The sequence below is a fragment of the Sminthopsis crassicaudata genome, chromosome 4 (assembly GCF_048593235.1).
Source record: "Sminthopsis crassicaudata isolate SCR6 chromosome 4, ASM4859323v1, whole genome shotgun sequence".
Taxonomy (NCBI): Eukaryota; Metazoa; Chordata; class Mammalia; order Dasyuromorphia; family Dasyuridae; genus Sminthopsis; species Sminthopsis crassicaudata.
Genome location: NC_133620.1, coordinates 22,159,725 through 22,185,313, shown reverse-complemented (window position 1 = coordinate 22,185,313; position 25,589 = coordinate 22,159,725). Strand labels below are relative to the sequence as shown.

Genomic DNA, 25,589 nt, shown 5'->3' with positions numbered 1-25,589 from the left:
TACCCCACCCACTTCAGCCAGGCACATGGTTGGGCTTCGTGCCTTTCTGGCATGCAACCCTGGACTTTACACCCCATGGGATGGCTTTGCCAGCTAGATGTGATCTCACCTGCTTTTGATCTTTTCTTCCTGTCTCTTCTTAATCGGTTTGCAGCCTCCTTGCAGCCAGCCAGTTGGAGCTCCATCTCCATCATGGCTGGGCTGCTGCTCTGGGGTAGGCGGCTCTGGGTCTTGCTGCAGGTGGCCTGGCATGTTGCAGTGGGGAAGGTGCAGAAGATCTTGTTCCCAGACAGGATGAAGAGAAATCTCCTGAGCCAGAGAATTAGCATTAATCAGAACCCTACGTTTGAGTATAAGAACTGGGGCCCAACGTTCTTCAGCATCCAGTACTTCTTCTTTGTCCTGAAGGTTCGATGGCAGCGCCTGGAGGATCAGGCGCTACAGGGGGGGCTGGCACCCAACTCTCCTGTGGTCACCCAAAACGGGGAGAGCCATCGCATCTGGGACTTCATGAATGGTCAGTGAATTGTTCTTCTTCTGGGGGAATAGGTATGATGGGCTTGGGCATAGGTCAAGAAGTAGCAATGTCAGATGTAACAAGCCACATGTGACGGGGGCAGGTTATGGGGCCAATCTGGACTTCAGTTTCCTCAAATTCAGATTAGGGAAGCTCCCTCTGCCGTCTGAACAATCCTATGAGTGAATGTATATGAAAACATCCTGCAAGCTGTAAAATGGTTGGCAAACTTCTTTTTCTTTTTGTCTTTGAAACTTCCCACAAAGAACCTGACACACAGTAGATACTTACTAAATACATGCTTAATTCAATTGAATTGTGGCTGTTCTCTGATTTGGGTACAATTTTAGCCTCTTCTTGGAGTCTTATTAAATGATCGAATCCAATTCTATCCCTGATATTTCTGGTGGCAAAGGAACTGACCCTCCATAGCCCAGTTTATGAGTGGCAGAGCCCAGTCTCAAAACCAGCCTTCTGGCTTCAAAGTCAGGAGCCCTTTCTGGTCCCCCAAGTGACAGGGGTTGAGCTTAGGAACAATTGAAGTCTGAAGAGCTGTAGGATATCTCAGAACTAAACTTGATTCAGACATTTTTGGTTGAATCCTGGTGAAAACATCACCATTGTTTCTTTGAGTAAAGACTTCTTTCTGAACAGGAAGGGAAGTATAATGGAACAAACTAGATCACATGGAGAAGCACTAAAGACCTATTACAATAGAGGGATGAACATTGTCAGTTTTGGCTCAGAGAAGGAATAACTGAATCATTCAGTTGGGTATAGAAATTTATTTTACCCTATAGAGAAGTAGGAGGAGAAAGGGGAAAGAAAAGGGTAGGGCTGGTAGAGGGAGAATAGAAATTCTAGGAGAAAGGAGTAAAAGAAGAGAGAAGGGGTAATAGAAGGAAGGGCAGGCACAGGGCAGGGTGAATCAGAAACAAGATACTACTGAGGAGGGATGGGGTAGGAAGACTTCTCCCTTAATGCTGTGATTTGCTCTTCAAGAACTACTGGGGACCTCATCTTTGCTTTATCCTCACATTGCCCCTGGTCTCTCCTTGGGGTCAGGACCCGATTTTTCTATTTTGTTTATATGTCTCCAGCCCCTAGCACCAAGCCTCTAGCACATAAATCTTCCTGACTTCAGACCCAGCACTCTATCTAAGCCACCCAGCTGTCCTGATAACTGCCTAATCCCACCCCCAATTTTTGTCAGACATGGACAGTAAAGAATAGAGAACACTTTAATTACAGCTGTGCCACAAACTGATGATTCCCCGCTCCTCCCTGAGCCTGTTTCCTCATCTAAAATATAAGGAAGTTGGAAAAAGATGATTAAGGTTACTTTCTATTCTCACATTTAATTTTGTATGTTCTAGCACTCCTTTCTATAGTCCTTCCCAGACTAGCATTCCTTCACAACACTACCACTTTTTCTCATGGTTCCCTCAAGTTTTGACATTCTGTGTTCCTACCAATCTAAGGCCCTTCCAGTTCTAGCTCCTCCTCCAGCTCTGACATTCCCTCTTCTGGGTACCCCATCTCTGACATTCCATGTTCTAAGACCCATTGCCATCTCCATTTCTAAGGTTTCTTCCAGCTCTATTATTCTTCTAGATACCCCAGTTCTGATATTCTCTGTTCTAGACCCCCCTCAGCTCTGATATTCCCTGTTCTAGACTCCCCCCTCCTCAGCTCTGACATTCTCAGTTCTAAGGCCCTCCCTATCCAAAGCAGTGAACACCATCTGTAGCAGACCAGGAAGCCTTCTCACTCTCTAGATTCTGTGTCACTGGGCACCAGTATTTTCATGGTCGTATTTTTTGTTGCAGGCAACAGGCCTTTGGTGCTGAATTTTGGAAGCTGCACCTGACCCTCATTTATCTTCAAATTTAACCAGTTCCAGAAACTCATTGAAGACTTCAGCTCAATAGCAGATTTCCTCATCATCTACATTGAGGAGGCTCACGCTGCAGGTACAAAGCCCTGAGTTCTGGGACCTCCATGATGGTTAACAAAGCCTAAAGGACCATTGGGAAGAAAAGATGGTTTCTGGGCCCCTTCCAACTCCAGAGTTCTGTCCTTGGTAGCAGGTGGTGCAGTGATTCCAACAAAGGGCCCGAGTCAGGAAAACCAGAATTTACATTTAGCATTAGACACTTATACCTATGTGATCCTGGGCAAGTCCCTTAATCGCTGTTTGCCACAATTCCCTCAGAAGTAAACAGGAATAACAACCGCACCTATGTCCTGGAGTTTTGTAAGGATCAAATGAAATAGTATTTCCCATAGTGCCTGGCATATGATAGTGCTATATAAATACTTATTGCCCTTCCCTTAATTCTCCTTCCTCTTTTTGTCAGGCTTCCAAGCATATTGCAAGATCTCAGAGATATATGAGCCCCCAGGGAACATCTTTTCCAAAAAGGTTTAATTGATAAAAATTTAATTTAAAAATCTAAAATTATATGTCACGATCACCATCCTTTTCTTATAAGAAAAATAGTCGAGTAAAACGATTCAACATGTTCAATGCATTTACAATGCTCTGCCCCCACTGTCTACTTGACAGTAGAGGGAAGTAGGTTTTATCGTCACGCTAAGCTGAATTCTGATGCCTTTTTAGGATTGTTTTCCTGTTTATTGTTGTTCATTATATACATTATTTCCATGCCCCTGCTTTCTTTGCGAGCTTTTCTTTGTTCTGTGTCAGTTCATACAAATCTTCAGAGTTTCTTTGAATTCTCACTTTCTGTCATGGCCCAATAATATCTCTTTCCAGTCATATACCACTGATTGTTGAGCCAGCCCTTATTTGATGGGTTTGTTACCACAAAACCCCCTGTTGCTGTGAATACTTTGGTATATGTTGGCTCTTTCCTTTCTCAGTGTCGTTGAGTCCACTAGACAGATCTCCAGACCACTGTTCTGACAGTGTGTTTCCATGATCCCTCCAACATTAACCATTTCCTTCCTTCACCACTTCCAAATCCATCCACTGGGGCCCAGAGTGCTGCCCAAACCAGATTATAACGTAATTGGAAAAAATTTAGCAAAACACATAAAAATTATCACATCGATAATGTAAATTTGCAGTTTTCTAAGTCCCTGCATGGCAGGCCAGGATCCAGCTGAGTTGCTCTACAACATAGCCAACAAGTGATCATCCGGCTATTTTTAAAATCTCACTGAATATTGGGAAGCCTCTCCTTGGACCGAAATCTACCTTTCTGAGACTTTCCCCCCTTACTCCCATGCAATCTTTGGAGGCCTGCAGAACAAAGCGGATCCATCTCCTAGAGGACAGCCCTTCAGACATTTAAAAGCTGCTTCTAAGCCCATCACCGAGCCAAGGCCTTTCTTCTCCAAGTCACATTGCCTCTGTCTAGTCACGTCCAACTCTTCACAATGCCCTTTAGGGTTTTCTTGATAAAGGTACTGACATGGTTTGGCATTTCCTTACCAGATCGTTTCACAGATAAGGAAACTAAGACAAACAGGGTGAACTGACTTGCCCAGTCTGAGGCCAGATTCTACCTGTGGACTTCCCAATGCTAGGGCTACACCACCATCCACCTCCCCCAAAACACGCTGGCTTTCGCGTGTCATTCATGTCAGATCCACACCATTGCTGGTTCACTTCTATGGACATTTAACAATTCTCTCTCATCTTTGCCTGAATTCTTAGAAATCTGCTCTGGCAATGTCCAGGGGACCCCTTAAACAGCATCCAGCTTATCCCGCACTAAAACAATAGCTCCGTGGTGGGGGTGGGGAGTGGTCTGTTTTTTCACTTTGCCTTTATATCCCGATCCTAGAATAGTTGTTCATCCTTTGTTCTCCAAGAGGACCATGCCATCAGGGAGGTGACGCCATGACATTCAAGTAAAGTGGATTGGAGGGAGGGAGGGCTGGCAAGGGCCCCTAACTCACTTTCCCCCAGAGCCATCTGGGTCTGGTGGCCAGAGAGAGATCGGGACTACAGGAGATGACCCTGGGAGATCTCAGCCTTTTTAAGCTAAGGTTTCAGTTTGACTGAGGCAACACCCATTCAGTGCTTGTACATATGCTTGACAAATGCATCTTGGATTAGATTGGATTTGTCTCTAATACAAATTCTCACATGGAGTTTCCTGCTAACGTTGAAATAATTTCTACCTTGGCAACTAATTCCTTCTCATTGATCACAATAAGTGCAGAAGAATGGTTCCCTCTGCTGCCTGAATAATGAAACGATCATTTATTCGGTGGAATCAAGAATTTCCTGATTGGTAATTTTGGCAAGAGAGTGCTGATTTTTATCCGTTCCTCATAGATGGTATCTTTGACTCAAGCATGAAACCTATTTCCTCTTCCTGCCAAGGTGGTCTGTAGTGTATCCCACTCCCTGATGACTCTGATATGAAGAAGCCTTCCTGCAGGACTCTCCCCTTCTCCTCTCAGAAAGAAACCAATCTGTACCACACAGAACTCTTCCCTGGCATAGGCAGGACCTCAGAGCTAGCCCCCTCCCCACGAGACCCTGAACTTAAAGCCATGGCCCTCAACACTGCTGGGACTGAGATCCAATTTTCTTTCCACTGGTGGCCTTCATGACCAATGGAAACTGCCCATTGTCACCAAAAACTGTGTTTGCCATAACTATTCACTGAACCGCGGTTCTTGTTATGAATTACTAGCCTTCAAAGGGAAAGTGAGAGGACAAAATAGGAGGTAGCTGTACCATGGATTCCCCCAAGTCCTTCTCCGCAACGGTGTTCCAAACAGCTCTAGAAAATGCACCAGACCAAAAACTAATGGAGAGACCCAAGAAAAAGTTACTGTTAGTACTTTTTCTAACCCAGGGTGACGTGGGGATGCAGAGACATTACAGGCATTGGGGTTGGGTTTTGGCCAGGAGTCTTCTCAAGGAGTATTCCAGCACAGGAAGAGGCCCTACACCCCAACGAGTGTAAGTCCCAGCTCTACACTGGGGCACCTCAAGAGAAATGGGTGACAACTGGCCCCTTTGTAGCTCATCTGAGTTACAGATTCAGGGAGGATGAAGAAAGGGACCGATACTAATCCCACCCCCTCCCCAAAACAGGCCCTGGACTATATACTGAGAGGATGTGTTCAAAGGCAGGCAGCAGTGGTGTGGCTCAGCTCTCAAGAGCAGAGCAGGGTCTCAGTTGTAGCCCCTAGCCTACAGAGGAATAACTAAGGCAGGGAAGCCTGTGATTGGGCTGACTGATGGAGGCGAAGCCCAGCAACAATTTATTACTTTGTTCAGAACCAAATCCAGCTGAGGACCTTGCAGGAAGGCAGTGATCAGATTTTGCCTGTATCACTTTGGATGGGAAAGTCCCCAGCCTGAGCTGTCCCCGAGATCCTAGAATAATACACTGCCCAGTACCCCAGGAAAGCAGCAACAGGACCAGCCCTGGCCTTTCCTCCAAATGTGTGCAGAGAACTGAGCACTGAGCCATCAAGGCCAAAGTCAGGGCAAATGCTGGAAGAAGCGGCAAACAAAAAAGGAATTCCACCAGAAAGAGCTGTTATGGTGAAGAGCTAGTAAAGAAAAAAGTGGGAATGAGAGCTACAGAAGAAAGAATTAGAAAAGAAATTACCCTTGTGGCAGAAGAGGCAAGGACCTTGTCCAAGCCACAAAGTCCTGGAAAATTCAAATAGACTAAATAGAAACCAGAGTTCCTCTGTTCCTCTGAGGTGCACAGTCGGCCTCACTCTCTCGTCCAGAGTCACCTCTGTCCAGAGGTAGGATAGAGTTAAGAAGACCGCTGATGACTCGGGATGCAGGGAACGACCTTGGTGTCTGACCGAGCTTTGGTGTCTGACCAAGCTCTAAGTGCTCCACCACACCTGCTTCAGTCGCCTTCATGGCCTTGGAGCAATCAGCGGCCCATCCCACCCGGGAAGTCTTCCCTTGCTTGGGCAGACATCCCCCTAACTCACTTATAGGTTCCCCTCCACCTGGCTTGGCCTGTCTGCTGAAAGGGTTTACTGAGGTGTGGCCGTGCATCCTTCAGTTTCTTGGAGCCCGAGGTGAGTTAGAGCGAAGGTGGACAAGCAGCCCTCACCCAGAGGTACTAGTGTTCCCTGAGCATACCCTACACCCGAACCACAGTATTAATAAGTGTGTTTGTGTGTCACACACACCACACACACACACACACACACACACACACATGCACACACTGGCCTGGAGTTCAAATTTAGCCTCAGACACTGACTAGCTGTGTGACTCTGGATAAGTCACTTCACACTGTTTGCCTCAGTTTCCTCATCTGTAAAATGAGCTGGAGAAGCCAATGGCAAACCCTTCCAATATCTGTCAAGAAAACTCAAAAAGGGACCACAGAGAGTTGGACATGACTGAAAATGACTCAAGAATGAATCTGAACATCACCTATATAGAAATTTCCTTGGTTTTGTTTGCCTATACGTGTGTATAACCGGGATTTGTTTTATAATCATAATAAGAGGGAATGAGAAGAGAGAGGGAGGGGGAAAAGGTGGATTTTCACTGATTGAAAAAATGAAATATAAGTTGAAATAAATATTAGCTCCTGTAGCTGTCTTTGATGGGCAATTAGCACATTCCCACCCAGCCCTGAAGGGAAACCACTTTCATCTCTAGGTTCTACTTCAGGTTTGAAACAGCTGCTTTGAATGTAAAGTTCCCTGGATTTGGAATCAAAGGACCTATGTCTCAGCCTCAGGCTGCTATTTATTATTGCTAGTAAATTCCTTCCCAGTATCCTGTGGGCTAGGGCCTCCTCTAGGCAGGCTCAAAAGCTGACGGGGCTGGGTACAGTTTCCTCATCTGTAATCTGGGCATAACACTAGCTCTTGGGATGCAAAGTTGTTGAAGGATCAGGAGGTACTTCATAAAGGCACCTTTCTCCCAATCTCCCCGTGTCTGGTGTTTGTGCCTAGCTGTGTGCAGGTTGCGTTCTCCATTAGAACATGAGCCCATCGAGGGCAGGGACTCGGCTTTTGCCTTTTTGTCCCCAATACTTAACCGAATGGCCAGCCCAGAACCCAGGCCGGATCAGTCCTGGCTGATCTGACTGCTCCTTCCCCTCCAGATGGCTGGGCCTTTGCAAACAATATTGAAATTAGACAGCATCGCACCCTTCGTGATCGCATGGAAGCTTCCAGGCTGCTAAGGGACAAGAAGCCCATGTGCCCTGTTGTTTTAGACACCATGGACAACCTGGCCAGCAGAAGCTACGCTGCACTCCCAGAGCGCTTCTATGTTCTCCTGGAAGGCAGGATCTTCTTCAAGGTACCAATGGCTTTGGGTGGGCCTTTTGAAAAAGCCTTGGGGTTCTTAGGGAGCCACAAGCTCAAGGTGAGTAAACAACATCTAGAATGTTGCTATAATCTTGGGAAGCATGGAGGTCAATCTAGACCAGTGTTCCTCACACTTTTTAAATAGGGGGCAGTTCACTGTCCCTCAGACTGTGGGAGGGCCAGACTATAGTAAAAACAAAAGCTCCCACTCTGGCTCTGCCCCTCCCAGCGGGCCAGTTGAACGTCCTCAGCCGGCCCCACCTGGCCCACGGGTTGAAGTTTGAAAACCCCTGATCTAGACTAAGGGGATTGATCCCTCCTCAGTGATCCCCATTCTCTCACCTCACACAGTCAGGAGTCTCCTCTGTGGCTCCAGGTACAATGGAGCAAGTCCCAAGCAGATCCAGTTCACACAAGCAGAAAATAGGAAGTGTTCTCCAAGTATGTTTTGCTCATGGAATGGCCCCCCAAAGGGGAGTGGACAGTCAGGATCAGGTCCCCAGTTTGGGGCAGAGAGGGCTCAAATCCCCCCTCTGGCATTCACTCCATGTGGATTCAGATAAATCCCCTCACTTTTAGTTTGTTCATCAGTAAAATGAAGGAGTGGGACTCCCTCCTACTCTGGAGCGGCTGCCCTTCATTCTGTAGTTAATTTTTTTCCATCACAGAACACTGGGGCTGCAGCTTCTGCCAAGCCCCCAATGTTGAGCCCATGCTAGTCAAGGCTGTAGGGGTGGAAAGGAGCAAGAACCATCCCAGATTGTGAGCCACAGTGCTGAGATTTGGGGGGCAAGAGGGAGGCTGTCCTGGAAGAGAGCCAAGAACAAAACCTGCAGAGGCAGATTTTGGTTTGAGGTATTGCTGACTAAAAGAGCTATCCAGCAATGAGAGAGTTGGGATAAACACAGCACTTAAGAAGACCTATCCTCAAATCCAGCCTTGGATACTTAGTAGCATGGGACTCTGGGCATTTAGTTCTGCCTGCCTCAGTTTCCTCCCCTGTAAAATAGGGATCATTATAGCACCTTTCTCGAAGAATTGTGAGAAGCAAAGGAGATAAAAGTACTTTATAGGCCTTAAAATGCTACTTAAATGCTAGTTGTAATTAGTATTAACCTGTCTTGCTATATTGTGAATCATTGAGCAAATAGGGGAAGTTTTTTTGGTTTTGCTTTATTTTTAATAGCCTTCAGGGGAGAAGATTCTGGGAAGATTGTGTTTTAAGTCAGAAAATTCCAGTCTCTCCAGATTTCCCCAACCCCAAAAAGACAAAATTGTGCATCAGGGCAAATGTAGATTGGTTAAAAACAAATATGAGTTTGGGCAGAACAGTGGTCTTTCTAGGACAAATGGAGAAGGTCCAAAGAAAGATTCTGGGCTGGAGGTTTGGCTCACATGAAACACCTCCAGGCCAGTTGTCCAAACAGCAAGCAGCTTGAGGTAAGGTGAGTTGGGAGGCAGCCTCTGCCCAAGCTGGGGGACCCAACCTTCCTGGCTCTAAATCCAGAAAGCTTGAGGGAACCTCTGCTGATAAGGAACACCAGGCTCAGCTATGCTGCTGAGACTGGGCCCTGGATAAGAAGGCATCTGAGCACCTGGTGAGTGCAGAAGCAGTGGGGCAGGACGCTGCTGGCTGGGGGGACTTATGGGAAGTTGGGGGGAGCTTAACCTTGGCTATCTGATGTTCCAGACTAGAGGGGAGAATTGAAGGAAGACCTGAAGCCAGAGGCAGTTTTCCCCCACTAGAGGTGGTTACAATATTACAATAACAAGATCTTGTTATAAAAAATGAGCAAGTAAAGGAGAAAGAATAGAAAGATGCTATGGGAATAGGGGAAGATGGAGGTTCATCTTCAGAGAAGGATATTGAAATAAAAAAAAGCTGCTACTCCCCCAAAGAGTAACGTTAAATGGCCCAGTGTCCAAAAGAATTCAGAGAACTCAAAACAGACTTAAAAATAAAATGAAATTGAGGAAAAGCTAAAAAAAAAAAAAAGAGCAATCTGAAAAAACAAGACTATGAAAAGAAAGTCAACCAATTAGAAAAGGAGATCCAGAATCTTAAGGAAGAAAATGAAACCTTGAAAGCTAGAATTGTGTAAGGGGAAGCCAGTGAAATTATAAGAAATCATATATAACATAATATAATACATAATATTACATAAAACCATATAATAAAACAAAATGTAAAGAATTAAATATAGAAGAGAATGTGACATATCTCTTAAAAAAGACAACAGATTTGGAGGAAAAAAAGAAGAGAAAACAAGAATAATTGGAGTATCTGGAAGCTACAACCAAAAAAAGAATCTTGTATTGATAATACAAGAAATAATTAACGAAAATTGCCCCAAAGTGTTAGATAAAGAAGGGAAAGTAGAAATATAAAAAATCTACCATACCATTTGAAAGAGATCCTACAAGGAAATCCTATAGAAACAGCATAATTAAATCCTGAAAAGCCCAGATCAAGGCGAAAATATTGAGCAACAAGAAAAAAAAATCAAATATGAGGGTGTCACAGTTAGAGTCACACAAGACCTAGCAGTGGCTACATTAAATGACCATAGATCTTGGAACACTACATATTGAAGAGCAAAAGAACTAAGGTTGTAGCTGAAAGTATCATATCCATCAAAGTTAGGCATTATCCTGAATGGAAAAAAATGGACCTTCAATGAATTGTCAGACTTTCAGGATTTTTTGGGGCAGGAAATTGTACATATAAGATCCAAGAGAAATTTCAGGTAAATATCAGTGATTAATTTCAAAGGACTCAATAAGGATAAATTATTTAAGTTTTAGGAGATGTAAACCATATATCTACGACTGTCATTAGAAGGTAGGTAGTTTCAAAGAAAGATTGGGGTAGAGCTGAGTATGATGTGATTCTAAAAAACAAAACTGTGTAGGAAAAGGAAAAAAGAGTAATTATACTAATTAGGTATTAGAGTAATAACTGACAGAAGAATTATATGGGGGAGGACAGCTAGTAGTTCTAGAATCCTACTCACAGCAGAAATAGGTTAAAGAGGAAACAATACATCTATCTATCTATCTATCTATCTATCTATCTATCTATCTATCTATCTATCTATCTATCTATCTATCTATCTATCTTCCCCCCCCCCTGAGGCTGGAGTTAAGTGACTTGCCCAGGGTCACACAGCTAGGAAGTGTTAAGTGTCTGAGATCAGATTTGAACTCAGGTCCTCCTGAATCCAGGGCTGGTGCTCTCTCCACTGCGCCCCCTAGCTGCCCCCTAGCCTTCTTTCTTTCCTTCTTTCCCTTCTTTCTTTCCTTCTTTACCCTTCCTTCCTTCCTTCCTTCCTTCCTTCTTTCTTTCTTTCTTTCTTTCTTTCTTTCTTTCTTTCTTTCTTTCTTTCTTTCTTTCTTTCTTTCTTTCTTTCTTTCTTTCTTTCTTTCTTTCTTTCTTTCTTTCTTTCTTTCTTTCTTTCTTTCTTTCTTTCTTTCTTTCTTTCTTTCTTTCCTTCCTTCCTTCCTTCCTTCCTTCCTTCTTTCTTTCTTTCTTTCTTTCTTTCTTTCTTTCTTTCTTTCTTTCTTTCTTTCTTTCTTTCTTTCTTTCTTTCTTTCTTTCTTTCTTTCTTTCTTTCTATCTATCATTGTATCTGTCTTTCTATTTATATATCTATCTTTGTGTCTTTCTATTTATCTGTCTATCTATCTAGCAAGGCATAAAAGTCTTAAATTTATAAAGAAAAAAGAGAGGAGGAAGATAAGGGGAATATAACAAGGTGAGTAGATTAATGGGAATGGGATAAAAAGGCAGTGAAAAGAAAGGATAGGGGAGAGTAAAAGGAAGGGATCCTTGAAGAGAAGGTAGGTTAAGTAATAACAAAGCAAAGTAGACATAAAATAGAGGAGTTAGCAGGGACAGGACACAAGAGATACAAATATAATAATAATGATCAGGAGTGGGATTTATTAGAAAAAAAATTGATCTCTGAAAAAAGTTAGTTAAAATAGATTCAACCAAAAGAGAAAAATAGGGAAACTATACCATACATCAGCCATTATTGATCAATATTATTTTATATTATTTAAAAAACCTCAATAGTATAAGTCTGGAATTTTGTTGTGATGTTGAAAATGGATTTAGAAAAGTATGGAAGGGCCTTGGTCCTAAGAAGGATAATGTTCTCCACCTTCCAAGAGAGTTCAAACAAGCAGAGTATAACCTTACACAGATGTATATGTGTATAAATGTTTGTGATTATAGATATCTACGTAAATGTGTGTGTGTGTGTGTGTGTGTGTGTATGTATATGATGCAGGAGAGCAGTTTGGTTTGGAGTTGGACATTTGCACAAAATTCTCTTTAAGGCAAAAGTTTATTTGTATATGTATATGTATATGCATATGTGTGTATAAATATATATGTGTATATATGTGTGTGTATGTATATGCATATATATGTGTATAGTATATGTACATATATGTGTGTATCTGTATTTAACTAGAGTCTGCTTAGGGGAAGTGCAGGGGAGGAAAGGGAAAAAAGAATAAAGTAAAAAGTGCACAGCAGAGAACAAAAGAAAACCTATAAAAAACTAAAATGGACATTTCTGAATAGAGTGTGTACTATTTACTATGTGTGCTTTCTTGAAATGGAAATTTGTTGTTTCATATTTTGAATCCTCTCATGTTCTGCTGTGCGTATGACAATGTTTTTTTTTCTTTTTCTATTTTGAATTTTTGTTTCAAATAAATAAATACCTTATGACAACCAAATAAATAAATAGCAACAGGAACTTCCCCATCCCTCTGCCCTCTCTATCCCTCTCAGGACTCCACAGATAAAACAATCCATGCTTCTAGGATCAAATTCACAGAGACAGGCTGGGAAACGGAGAGCCCACAAAAGGGTGGGTAGAGAAAGTATTATGATCCCCATTTTATAGTTGAGGAAACTGAGGCTCTGTGGAGTAAAGGGCATGTCCAGGGTCAGTCACAGAGGGAATGGGGGAGCTGGGGTCTGGGCTTGAGTTTCCTAACTCCGAGCTCAGAGTTCTTCCCATGCTGCTGTGCTGTTGTGGTTTTCCTTATATATAAGATGGGGGAACGGTGGCCCAAATTCTCTCCCTTAATATCCCAAAGGGTTTATCAGCTGCTCGGTTAGGAAATAGTTTCCCACACCTGCAAGAAGGATGTGAAGGAGGGTACAATTTTAGGGGTCAGGGAATGTGTGATGCCAGCTGAACATTTCTAGGGGCAGCGAAGTGGAGCAGTGAATAGAGCACCAGGCCTGGAGTCAGGAAGACTCATCTTCCTGAGTTCAAATCCAGCCTCAGACACTTTCTAGCTGTGTGATCTTGGGCAAGTCACTTCACCCTGTCTGACTCAGTTTCCTCATCTGTAAAATGAGCCAGAGAAGGAAATGGCTTTTCTATTCTTGTAAACTTAGCAAGAAAACCACAAATGGGGTCAGGAAGAGCAAGGACTTGACTGAAGCAAGTGATTAATAATAACAAACTTTTCTAATGGGCTTAAAGTGTTGCAAACTGTTTTATGTCCATTATTGCACCGAAAGTCCCTGCAGTTACAATTACACATGGAGGAAGTTAAATGATTGGCTTGGGGTCTCACAATAAATAGCGAATACTCCATGGAGACTTGCCACAAGGGCTTCTCATTCAGCGCTCTCCCCGGAGATCCCGTGATCTGATGGCGGGATGTGCGGTTCGGGAGTGTGGATGAGGACGACTGGCTTGAGACCCATGCTGCCCCTGAGTCTCTTCTAGCTTTGAAACCCAGTGAGCCCCTGGTCCTGAGCAGCCGGGAAGCACCACAGCAGGCCAATGCCCCCTTTATAACCAACATGGTGGATTACCCTCCATGGGCAGCTGTAGCTCACCCCTAAAGTCCTGCAGACTGGACAGGATCCTGGCAGCGGAGAGCCCCACCTGTGGTTGGCTTTGCCTCCGATCTCTCATGTGACTTCAGGCCCGTTGATTCTACCCTGCCTTAGTCTGCTCACCTGTAACAGAAAGGGGCTGGCCCATGACACTCCAGAGGTCCCTTCCACTCCAAGTATGCGTCTTTTGTAAGGACGGAGAATTGATGCTGCAGTTGATGCCCATCAGAGATGATTTTTGTTCTTTTTCAGGGTGAGCCAGGCCCGTGGCGTTACAACCCGGAAGAGGTCCGCAAGGTCCTGGAAAAGCTAAGGCGATAAAACTCAGGAAAGTCTGGATGGCCAATGGCAGAGACGCGAAGGCTTCTTGCTTCCCCAAGACACAGATCATTCCCACCCGGCTGGAAGCCACTAGGACCGTTGGCTCCAAATATTCTCATCTGCCTCGGTTCCGCTTCTTGTTCAGTTACACCTAAGTTCATTTCAGAAAATCGGCTTTTCAGATATCTTTGAAAGTCTCCTAATGACCACATGCAGTGGATGCCGACCAGCCACAACAGGATCCATTAAGCAGGTTCCTGTGTGAATCAATCCTGCTTCTGCAAATATTTATTTGTGACAGTCACAGCCTAAAGCTCAGGCCAGCTGGGACTTGATGTGAGAAAACGTTTGTGAGAGGCAGGGAATACACATGGAAGTGATTAAAAAGTAGCTAATGATCCCCCAGTCTTTTCTTTTCTTTTTCACAGATGGTGAATGAGAGAATGAGTGAACAAATGATTGACTGATTGGGAAAAAAAGCATTTATTAAGCGCTTAATATATTCCAGACATTGTACTAAGTATTGAGGATATAAGTAAAAGAGCGAAGATAGTCTCTGCCCTCCGAGAGCTTACATTCTAACAGAGGCACTTAATCTGTGCAGGGGAAGAGTGGATAGAGAAAGGTGCTTTGGAACGGGAAGTCAGTCACAAGAATAGTGGGTAGAACAATTATGGAGATTATTGGCACAGATATACAGAAATAATGGTGGTGATGGCGCCAGTAATAAAGGGGCTGGTTGGAGATACTGGGTTCTCAGACTCTGGGCCAGCCAGGAAAAGAATTCTAGAGGCGAGTGACTTTGTTTCCCCAAGGTGTGCGCTCAGTCTCCCAACCTGGTCCCTACGCTCTCCTCTCTCACCAGTCCTGCCTTCACTCAAGTCTCAAAAGCTTCTTAATGCATGGGTCGCACCCCATTACTGCACTGCTCAAACACCTCAGGTGGCTCCCTGTGGCCCACAAGATAATAAAAGAACTACTGCAGTTCCAACCTTATTTAACTCTGTTTTCCTTCTTGTATGTCCCAGCCAAACCAGACAGCTAGTCAGCACATAGCTCGCCTCATGAGGAACCCTCTTGGCCATTGGTCACTTCTCTGCTCACTGAAATGCTCCTCTTCCTTCAAAGTCCTGTCCAGGTGCCATCTTCCTTCTGACACTTTCCTCCCCACCCCAATAATAGTGAGCTCTCTGCCTAGAAAGCATTTTTCCCTGACAATCCATCTTTTATCAAGTTGATTTGCGTGTCTCTTATAAGATTATGAGCTCGTTGAGGTCAGAAATTGTAGGTTTTTATGGTTCCCAGGACCACTTATAGGGTCTTGCAAAGGGGAGACACTTAAAAGTTTGAGAAATTTAAACTGAATGAAGATAAAGCATCAGGACCTTGGGACATCCTCCCTAGATCTGGAGAGCCCACCAGGGTGAGGATGTGGAACTCCAGCCAGAAGTCCTTCAGCCCTCCAGGGCATATGGCTAGAACGTGGTTATTTATTATCAATACATATTGCTGTATGACTCATGTAGGGAGAAAAATCAGATCAAAAGGGAAAAACTGTGGGAGAGAAAATAAAAACAGACATATGACGTGAACATAGCAGCTGTTGCTTTACATTTGGTCTTCTCAGTTCTTTCTCTGGATGCAGCTGTGTAGAGGGCCGGAGCTCTGGAGAGGTCTCCTTGAAACAAGGATACTTACAACAAGGTGTTAACTCGGTGGGATTGATGAGATGATGGTTCTCTAGTTCCAATATACTTAGTGCTTAGCATGATGATGTCATGGTTCTCTAGTGTGCACATGCTCAGTTTGCTGTAATGATGTCATTGTACTAAGGTATATAAGGCCTGAGAAGGACTGGAAATGAGACACTCCCTCTTTGACCATCCTCCTGATGGCTCTCCTGCCTCCTGCTTCCTGCACTAAGATCAAGACTGGGCCAGACTATGACAGACAGACTGTGAAGGAGACTTTAAAGACTCTAGACTCTGTTCCTGACCATCCTCGTGGTGTTTTTCCTGCTGAAACCACGGCCCATCCCAAGGACCTCCAGAAAGCTCCCCCGGACATTATACAGATGGCGTTTTCTGTCCACAGTCTCTTGGGAGCACTGAACGCTGAGAAGAACCAAGCCTTTCATAGCTGACCGTCACACACAGGATGTGTTAATACCAGTGCGCTGATGTGAATATTAGTAGGCAAATGATTGTGTTCTGGAGTGGATTCTGGAAGCTCTAGGCTAGAAAAGCATCTTTTCACACTGGGCGTGGTCCCTGAACACTAGGGAGCAATCTTCAGGGGCTGAGCCATGCAAAGGTTTAGTGATGGAGCCGGATTGGGGATTTCTTTGGTACAGAGAACTCAATGAGGATACATGTGCTAGCCATGCTGGACAGCTCCTTCTCTTCACCTTACAGTCTTAGGGAGTGAACCCTGGAAGGTAAGGGACTTGGCCAGGATGATACAACCAGGGTATGTCAAACGCCAGAGGCCTCCTGGGGCCTGCGACGGCTGCCCAGCAGCTGTGGCCAACTTCTAACCAGTGCACATCTTGAGTAACGCCCTCCAACCCCCACCTCGCCCCTTTCTTTTCCCCAGTATCTACTCAAATGGACTTGCCTCATCCCCAGATGGCAGGTGACTCCTCCTCCTCTCAGATTTCTAGGGGAAATCATCGTCCCCAATCCTGGACCAGCGTGCTCCCTGTTGCTTACTAACCAGATTCAATTAGCTGTTAGAAAGGCATTTATTAAATTAATGTAGGCAGGACAATTGTTATAGATACATCCCTCACCCCAAGCTGAAGGTTCAATCTCCCCTTAAATCACAAGGTCCCTGGGAAAGGGGACTCAAACTTTGTATTATCAATGTAGGGAAGGATGAGAGACGGAGATTAGAGGAGGAGAGAGAGACAGAGACAGAGATAGAGAGAGACAGATTCAGAGGCAGAGAGAGACAGAGACAGAGATAGGGAGAGGCAGAGAGACAGAGACAGAGAGAGAGAGAGATTCTTTCCTCTCCCCACCCTCCAACCCCAGGTAAATCCTCTGGAATCCTCTACTGCTAGTTCCCAGCCCCACTCCAAAGTGGCTCAAAAGTTGCTTGCTTTTGTTATACATGGGACAAAGGCCTGTCTAATGGTTATGCAGTTGAGCTGCTTGGGCTTTCTGTGACTAATTAGGGATGAAGGGAGAGATTATGCTTTTAAAACTTTGTTCCAAAGAGCATTTCCGACTCCTTGGGTTGTAACAGCTGAATAGAGTGCTGGGTCTGGAGTTAAGAAAACCTGAGTTCAAATCCAGCCTCTGACACTTACTAGCTCCGTGACTCCACACAACTCACTTCTCTTCTGTCTGCCTACAGAAGTTGTCAATAAACATTCTATCTCAAGGGGCCCGGAGCATGAGAGGCGGCCCAGGGAGGGCACAGGTAGCAACAGCAGGTATGGCGGCTCCTCTTACATCATAACCGTCCGTCCCGTGCCGGTCACCGACCACCTTTGGGTGGGCTGGTCACTTCCATGGTTCTCTGACTCAGTTTCCTCATCAATAAAATGACCAAGTTGGAGAAGAAGGCTACACTTACAGCTTACAGTTGAAACTCGGTCCTATTGCTTCCGTCCTAGATCTCTGGACCACCCAGGCCTTGGACACGGCGCAGACACAAACAAGTAGCTGCTAAAGGTGAATCTGGCGGGTGATGGGGATAAAATGCAGAGACCCCCATGTGAATCCAAACACTTTTAATAAACTTATCGAGATTACCGAGTATTTACACAAATGGTACAAAACCCCCCACAAGCCGGTTTCAGGAATCCTTAGGTGAGGGACGAGACGCTGATTCCTTCTATGTTAACTTTGTGCACAGACACAAAGTGGTCGAAGCCGGATTTGATGATGAACCGCAAGTGGGTCGCGTAGCCGTCCCGGAACTGTGGGAGAGAAGCAAGCTCTGGGAATCCCTGGCGCGGGGTGTCCCTTTAATTTAAAGGCCCTGCTGGGGAGGCAGGGGCCAGGGGTGCCCTCTCAGCGCCAGCCTGGTGACAGGGGCAGCCCCTCCCACAGACCCAATGCTATGGCACAGTGCCACGCCAGGACTCCATTACAAGGAGAGCCCCTGGAGTCTCTGGGAGAAAAGCCCCACAGAAGTAGGAATGATCTCCACCAGGAAACCACGATGTCCCGGGACACACCAGCACCTTTTCTGATCATGGTCCTGACATGGGCAGTGATGCCCCAAACACGCTACCCTCCCCTCTCCCGGCTCTAGGTGGGCTTCCCAGGGCTGGGATGGGCGACTTCCAAAGGGCCCGGGCCCCGCTCACACTTACCATAAACTCTTCCATCTGCAGCTGGCCCTCTGTGAGCACCAGGTCTACAAGAGAAATGCAACAGCAGACTTAACGAGCTGGCCCCTTGGTGATGGAGGTCATCCTAGGTCACAAGGAGTCCGCCGCCTGGAGCCCAGAACTGAAGCCCGCCTCCCTCTGTCTCCTTCATTTCTGTAACGTTTCCGTGAGCTAAGGACCCAGGGGCCTGTCACCACAAAGTGACTTCTATGGCCAAATGATGAACCCAGATGAAAAGTCTCCCCCCAGCGAGGGGGGCCCCGAGGGTCCAGAGCTGCTCCCACAGGTCCCTTGTCCTGCTGACCACGCCTGCTTTGGGCATCCCGCTGCCTGCAACCTTTTCTGATCTCTCTTCCTTAGGACTTATTAAAACTTCACTTGGATAATTTTAAAAGCATAATTTGGAGGTGATAATTCAACATAGCAAATAGACGGATTCCTGCATAAAAACCAGCCCCTTAAACATGCTACTCAAGGAACTTCTGGGCATTTCTAGAACAGGGGAGGTCAGGACTGGGGCAGCCTCAGAACAGGTGATGTCAGAGCTGGGAGTGAGTGTTGGAGTGGGGAATCGTCTCAGAACAGAATGTCAGAACCGGGGCAGAGGTGAGGGGGAGCTTAGAACCTAAATGCCAGAACTGCCCAGAAGGACAGAAGGACAGAGAGCATCCTTGGAGTCCAATGGGCCGTTATCGGCTCCCTCATTGTCCAGCTGAGGAAGAAACTAGCAGCAGGCCCGCTAATTCTGGCTCCTGCTTCCCTTGCCTCATCCTCGGTGGAGGTCCGAACCCCCCCAGCCTGGGGGTGCAGGGGCATTTCGCTCTTACCTCTTTCCACCCATCGCTCAAAGTCCACGGGCTCTTTGGCGTTGCTCTTCTCGATCCGAATGCCCCGCACTGTATAAAGAGAGAGGGAGGCGCTATCAGCGCTCTGGGGCTTCACGCCCAATTGGGACAACCCCCAGGTTCGAAGGTCCAGCCCTGAGCCCCAGCAGACCCCACGCTGGCCCTCTGCGCTCTGACTGACAGCCTGGGCGGCCTCCCTCCTGCGGGCCACTCTGAGGGGGGATGCGGCCAGGGCATAGCCCTCCCCACGCGCTTCTCTAAGTCTCGGCAACAGAGAGATCAGGGAAGCAGGCCCGGGGTGCAGAGGTTCACTGGTTAGTGCTACTCCCTGGGCCACCTTTGGTGGAAGGTAAAGCTGGCCAGTGGAGGGGCAGACCCTGCTTCCGGTCCTCCGAGGGGGCGGCTAGCACCCTGTGGGGGCCCAGCCCGGGGCAGAGGCGTGTGCCAGCTTTGGGGCCAAAGGAGGTTCTGAGCCCCTCGAATTAGGAGTTCCGGGCTCTGGGAAATAAATACTAGGGAAGCATTTCTTGCCATCGAGGGGAGGGGGAAGGGAGGGGAAAATCTGGAACATGAGGTTTGGCAGGGTGAATGTGGAACATTATCTGTGCAGATGTTTTGAAAATAAAAAGCTTTAATGAAAAAAACCCATTTCTGAAAAACCCAAACTCAACTTGGGAGGAAGTGAAGACAACAGAAATCCTGCCTTGGAGGGGCAGGGTGGTGCTGGAGCAGGATCCCCATAACCCTGGAGGTGTCCCGCAAAGCTAGGCCGGGGATGGAGATGGAAGAGGCCCCTCAAGGGAGTTCTCACCTCACAGGACCCCTCGATAATCTCCCTGACTCCACATAGGGGGACAGCTCTCTAGACACCCACTTTCTGATGTCTCTGGGCTCTGCCCCTGGAAGCCGACTTCACGGCTTCCAAACTGAGCTTAGGGACGTTCCCCCACGTCCAGCCGTCCTCCAGAAGGCACCTTCCTGCCCCCTAGGGGACTTCTGTGAGGCGCCCTTTGGCCCAGAGGGACTCCTTGCCTCCACCCCCAGGGCAGAGACAGCTGGAACAAGGGACGACATGGGATCCCAGCCTTTCCCTTCCACCCAATGGCAACAGCCCAAGGGAACCCTATTGACCCTGTTCCTTTTGGGCTCGAAGGGGCCCCCAGGAGAACAAAGGGTGGCCGTAGAGGCCGGAACAATCCAGAGTAAATGAGGGGGCCTCTCGACTTTAACCCGGAATTTGGTGCTGACGGCAGGTGAATCCACAGTAAAAAGCTCTGAAATTCAGCGCTCGGGTGGATGGGCTCCCAGGTTCTAGTCATGTTCTTTGCCATCCCTGCGCCTCCACAGAGTGAGGGTGCTCGGCGTTCCCGGACAGAGGCCCCATTCAGCCTGGGTCCCCTCCATGGAGCTCCCCCTGCCCCACGGCAGACAGGGCCCTGGTCCCTCACCAAAATAGCACTGGAGGAAGAGCCTTTCAATCTTCACATGTTTGTGAAAACAAATGATGAACTCCTGAGGGAACATCCCCGTGGTGGTCCAGAACGTGGTAGCGTTCCTGTGGAGAGAGAGCTGGCTGGGTTTGAGGCCGAACAAGGCCTGAAAGAGCCACTTACCCATCTATGGTTCAGTTCCAAGTAACAAAAGATGAACACTTGTGAGTGAGTAAGTGCCGGCCTGGGGCCACGGGCCTCCCCAACTGTGGTGAGGCCCCTAGTGGGGGCTTCTAGGGAGGAAGCCCCCTCCACCCACAGAGATCACCGCCTCCACCTTCTCTGCCACTTCTGGGGCAGCTGCGTGCCTGACCTCAAGGGGGCCTGGGAGAGCCCGGACCCCCAGAGCTCTCCGTGGGCAGACGCCTCAGAGTGATTTGGGGGGTGTCTCCCCCAAGCCCGAGAAGACATCCCCGTGGAATGGGTGGGGGGAGCAATTTCAGTGGCCACAAAGGTGCTGAAGCAGGCGCTGCACCAGAGCTGGGTCGGGCACCCAGGCGATGCCAAAGTTACCCGGTGCACCCTGACTGCAACGACTGCAAGAAAGAGGGAGGTGCGCTTTGTGTAGTTCCACAGCCCCTGATGATACCATGAGCACCTTAGGAGAGCAAGGGGTAGCTTTGGGTCAGGCAGCTGCTAAGAGTCACAGGTGGCTTCTGATCCGGGGTCCCGCTGACCTCTCGTTGCCTCTGGAAATGTTGCTTTATGTTGTTGTTCAGCCATTTCTGAGTTGCCTCCAACTCTCCCTGCCCCCATTGGGGGTCTGCTTGGCAGAGACACGGGAGGGCTTTGCCCTTTCCTTCTCTAGCTCATTTTACAGATGAGGAAACTGAGGCAGACTGAGTGAAGTTTGTGACCTACCCAGAGTCACCCAGCGGGGGTGTCTGAGGCTGGATTTGAACTCAGGGAGACGGATGCTTCTGATTCCAGGCCTGGCATTCTGGGCACTGTGGTGTCCCCGGCTGCTTCTTCCTTCCTTCTTTAACAAATGGCAAGGCTGTATGAACCAGAAGCTGCAGTACTTTTAAGCTCCTCCAATAAGCTGTTTTCAGGGAGAATATCCTCATTATGGCCTATGTGCTCTCTTTTTTTTCTTTTACTTTGTCCAATAGAAATTTACCAAGTAAAAAAAGAGGGACTCGCTCGTGATGCATTCAATTCACCAGACCCAGAAGCACAGGGATGGATTTGTGGACGGGAGGGTGAGCCCCCATCAGTGGTCTCAGAAGGGGTGACGGGAGGAGGCAAGAGGCCGCAGGAGCACCAATGTCGCAGTCCTCCCAAGGAAGGGGAAGAGAACGGAGTCCATCAACCAGTCCAAGGAGCTGGCTGTGGCTCAGAGGAGATTAGCAAGCTGCTTTGTGACTCTGGAAAAGGGAGCCCTTGCTTTGTAGACTGCAGCTACTCCTTTGGAAGTCGCTATTTCCTCCCAGAGGACTGCAAGCTCCCTGAGGACAGGAGCTATTTCCCTTTTGTCTTTGCGTTCCCAACACCCAGCATAGTGCCTGGCATACAGCAGGAATTTAATAAATGTTTGCTGAATGAATAAGTGAATAAATGAGCAGTGATTTCAAAAGAGCCATCTGGCTTCAACAGGAACAGGGTCCTCCCTTCCCCCCTTCCGTGTGCTGGCCCAGGCTCCCCACAAGGGCTTCTGGAAGTGTGGGGAGCAGAGGGCTGGTCCCGGGCGAGGTTCCCTTGCTAAAATTGGCTGCCATGGTCCTAGCCCAGCGGGTCGGGGGGAGGGAGCCCTCAGAGTATCCCTTCTCTTCCGCAGAATACTCCCATTCCCTTTTTTAACTAAACTGCTGGGTTAGAAGAATATTAAGGATTATACAGGTCTCAGATTTTGGCAGAGTCTGACAAAGTCTCTTCCAATATTCTTGAGGATGAAGAGAAAAGATGTGAGCTAACAGAGAAACTCTGAGTACGGATTAAGCAGTCCTTTTCTAACTTAAATTTTTTTTTTGTTTCCATGTTTTCTTTTGCATCCCAGCTAATACAGAAATGTGTTGCACGAGTTCACATGTATAACTGATGTCAGATTGCTTTCCGAATCAAGGAATGGAAGAGGGGCTGGAAGGAGGGAAAGAATTTGGAACTTAAAAGTCTAAAAATGAATGTGAAATTCAAAAAAATAATTGGGAAATACTAAACAAAATAAAAATTTATTTTCCAAAAGAATGAGAGGAACATATGAAGTAACTGAGATGATGAGCAAGTGGCCAGCAGTCCCAAGAATCGATGCTTTCCACAGGCTGGGACATCATTTTTGGGCCTGGGCCCGAGGACGAGGTCCTTTCCATCTGCCTCTTTTTCTTGGTGCTCTCAGCTGCCGTAGCTCAGCGTACAGCCCCATTCCCTTCATTGCTTCCTCTGTCTTTCAGCGAGGCAAACCAAGACAGTATCGGTTGCTCTTCTTTTGGCCAAATTAAAAGCTCTGGGGCCCAGAACGGAAACCCTCCATCCTTACCATCTCAAGCGTCTGCTGGGCTTGTGCTCTATTATCGCTTCACAACTGGGCGGTTATGTCCTTGAGGTCGGGGGCTGCAGTAATTCTCCTCTCCACCAGCCAGGTTTCGTTCTCTAGGGGGACAAGCGTCGGTGGGCCATCTGGGTCTCAGTTTCATTATCTGTGAAATGGGAAGGTGAATCCCAGCCTGGCTCCTTTGTGCCCTGGGGCTCAAGCCCTCCCATCTGTCTCACACACAAGAGCTGACACTCCTGCAGGGCTTTGTTGATGACAGGGCTCCCCCAAGAAGGCACAAAGCCCTCTCAGGCTTAAAACGCCGTATTCAGCTCCCTTATTACCCTTAATTGCACAAGAGGCATCTGCTGGCCTCGGTTTCTCTTTCTGTAAAATGGCCTCATCAAGAATGGAATGGAGCCCAGCATAGAGAGAGACAGAGACAAAGAGTGAGAGATAGAGAGACAGAGAGAGACAGAGAGACAGAGGAGAGACAGAGAGGGGGGAGAGAGAGAGAGAGAGAGAGACAGAGAGACAGAGAGAGACAGACAGACAGAGACACAGAGAGAGAGAGACAGAGAGGGGAGACAGAGAGACAGAGAGAGAGAGAGAGAGAGAGAGAGAGAGAGAGAGAGAGAGAGAGAGAGTCAGAGAGAGACTGAGAGACAGAGGAGAGACAGAGAGGGGGGAGAGAGAGAGAGAGACAGAGAGACAGAGAGACAGAGAGAGACAGACAGACAGAGACACAGAGAGAGAGAGACAGAGAGGGGAGACAGAGAGAGAGAGAGAGAGAGAGAGAGAGAGAGAGAGAGAGAGAGACAGAGAGAGAGAGACAGAGACAGAGACACAGAGAGAGACAGAGACACAGAGAGAGACAGAGACAGAAAGAGACAGAGAGGGGAGAGAGACAGAGAGGGGAGAGAGAGAGACAGAGACAGAGAGAGACAGAGAGAGAGACAGAGACAGAGAGAGACAGAGACAAGAGACAGAGAGGGGAGAGAGACAGAGAGACAGAGAGAGAGACAGAGACAGAGAGAGAGAGAGAGACAGAGAGAGACAGACAGACAGAGACACAGAGAGAGACAGAGAGACAGAGAGGGGAGAGAGAGAGACAGAGACAGAGAGAGAGACAGAGAGACAGAGAGAGAGACAGAGACAAGAGACAGAGAGGGGAGAGAGACAGAGAGACAGAGAGAGAGAGACAGAGACAAGAGACAGAGAGGGGAGAGAGACAGAGAGACAGAGACAGAGAGAGAGACAGAGAGGGGAGAGAGAGACAGAGAGAGACAGAGGCAGAGACACAGAGAGAGAGACAGAGACACAGAGAGAGACAGAGACAAGAGAGAGACAGAGAGACAGAGAGGGGAGAGAGAGAGAGAGAGACAGAGACAGAGAGACAGAGACTGAGAGAGGGAAAGAGAGACAGAGAGAGGGAGAGAGAGAGAGAGAGAGAGAGAGACAGAGAGAGAGAGAGGCAGAGAGAGAGAGAGACAGAGAGAGACAGAGAGAGACAGAGAGACAGAGACAGAGACAGAGAGAGGGAGAGAGAGACTGAGAGAGGGAGAGAGAGACAGAGAGAGGGAGAGAGAGAGAGAGAGAGCTCCCAGACTGATGGGGGAGGGAAGGGCCTCAAAGGGCGGGGAGCAAGAGAGCGATCCGGGCTGCTCCCCCAGGAAGGACCCTGGCTCCCCAGGGGATGGAGGCGCGAGGCAGGGGGTCTGAGCGCCAGATATACAAGGGGCGGCGGGCTCCGGATTCGAGTCCTGCTTCTGGCCTCGCCTGGGGGACCCGGGTCAGAATCCTCACCTCCGGGACCTCAGCTTCCCGCCTGGCCCAGGAAGCCCGACCTCCCCCCCCTCCCCCCCGCCCCCAGGCCTCGTTCAGCCCTCCCGGCCGTCCCCGGGGCCTCACCCATCAATCATGTTCTCGGGAGGGTACTTTTCATCGCTGCTCGTGGCCAAAATGACCTCAGTGCCTTCGGAGGCCAGGCACAGATCTACAACACGCATGGCGGCTGCGGGGCTCGGCGAGCTGAAGATGAGGGAGGGGGAGAGTCGCTTGGCAACCAGGGGGCGGCGCCAGAGAGTAGCCAGCGTCAGAGAGAGGCCAGCGGGAAAGGAGGGCGGTGCCGGAGGTCTGAAGGCGAGGCCGGGAGTGTTGCCCAGCAACCGGAGGAGGCGTTACCCAGCGACAGCGGTAAAGTTTCCGGGGCTGTAGTCTCAGCGAAGGGATTCCGTCGGTGCCCGACCAGTCCGCGGCAGCGTTCCGCTTCCTACCTGGGCCAAGGGACGGAACAGGGATCTGGGCCTGAGCCGGTGCTGCTCTCGAAGCTCCACGTGACCAGATTGTCCCTGTAGATTGTTGTTCCCCCTCGCCAGCGCTTCACTCGCGGATCTCCTCGGATCCCCGGCATTGAAGCTCCATCCGCGCCAATAA

General features: G+C 47.8%; 2 protein-coding genes across 4 annotated transcripts; one reads left to right on the top strand and one right to left on the bottom strand.

The window, feature by feature from the left end:
• The first annotated feature begins 75 nt into the window (after positions 1-75).
• On the top strand, positions 76-14,406 carry DIO1 (iodothyronine deiodinase 1). The gene is made up of 4 exons (XM_074265877.1): positions 76-517; positions 2,347-2,490; positions 7,603-7,802; positions 13,938-14,406. The coding sequence occupies exons 1-4, from the start codon at positions 76-78 to the stop codon at positions 14,004-14,006; spliced, it is 855 nt and encodes a 284-aa protein (XP_074121978.1). The 3' UTR covers positions 14,007-14,406.
• A 3,324-nt stretch (positions 14,407-17,730) lies between these two features.
• Positions 17,731-25,344, bottom strand: IFT25 (intraflagellar transport 25). Of its 3 annotated transcripts, none has more exons than XM_074265887.1 (6): positions 25,065-25,344; positions 23,160-23,319; positions 20,645-20,751; positions 19,179-19,247; positions 18,334-18,377; positions 17,731-17,934 (listed from the first exon to the last, which is right to left on the bottom strand). In XM_074265887.1, exons 3-6 carry the CDS (start codon positions 20,718-20,720, stop codon positions 17,821-17,823), a joined length of 303 nt encoding a protein of 100 aa, XP_074121988.1. In that variant the 5' UTR covers positions 20,721-20,751; positions 23,160-23,319; positions 25,065-25,344; the 3' UTR covers positions 17,731-17,820. The 3 variants fall into 3 exon arrangements, with proteins under 3 accessions (XP_074121988.1, XP_074121989.1, XP_074121987.1); XM_074265888.1 differs by having other exon boundaries at positions 23,160-23,272; XM_074265886.1 differs by lacking the exon at positions 23,160-23,319.
• Between the last annotated feature and the right edge of the window lie 245 nt (positions 25,345-25,589).

Excerpts from the sequence above, each read along its gene's own strand:
- IFT25 (XM_074265886.1), bottom strand. The coding sequence starts at position 25,162 with ATGCGTGTTGTAGATCTGTGCCTGGCCTCCGAAGGCACTGAGGTCATT. Across the intron at positions 18,378-19,178 it reads TGAGCGATGGGTGGAAAGAG|ACCTGGTGCTCACAGAGGGC; the intron begins GTAAGAGCGAAA and ends TTTCTCTTGTAG. Across the intron at positions 17,935-18,333 it reads TGCAGATGGAAGAGTTTATG|TTCCGGGACGGCTACGCGAC; the intron begins GTAAGTGTGAGC and ends TCTCTCCCACAG.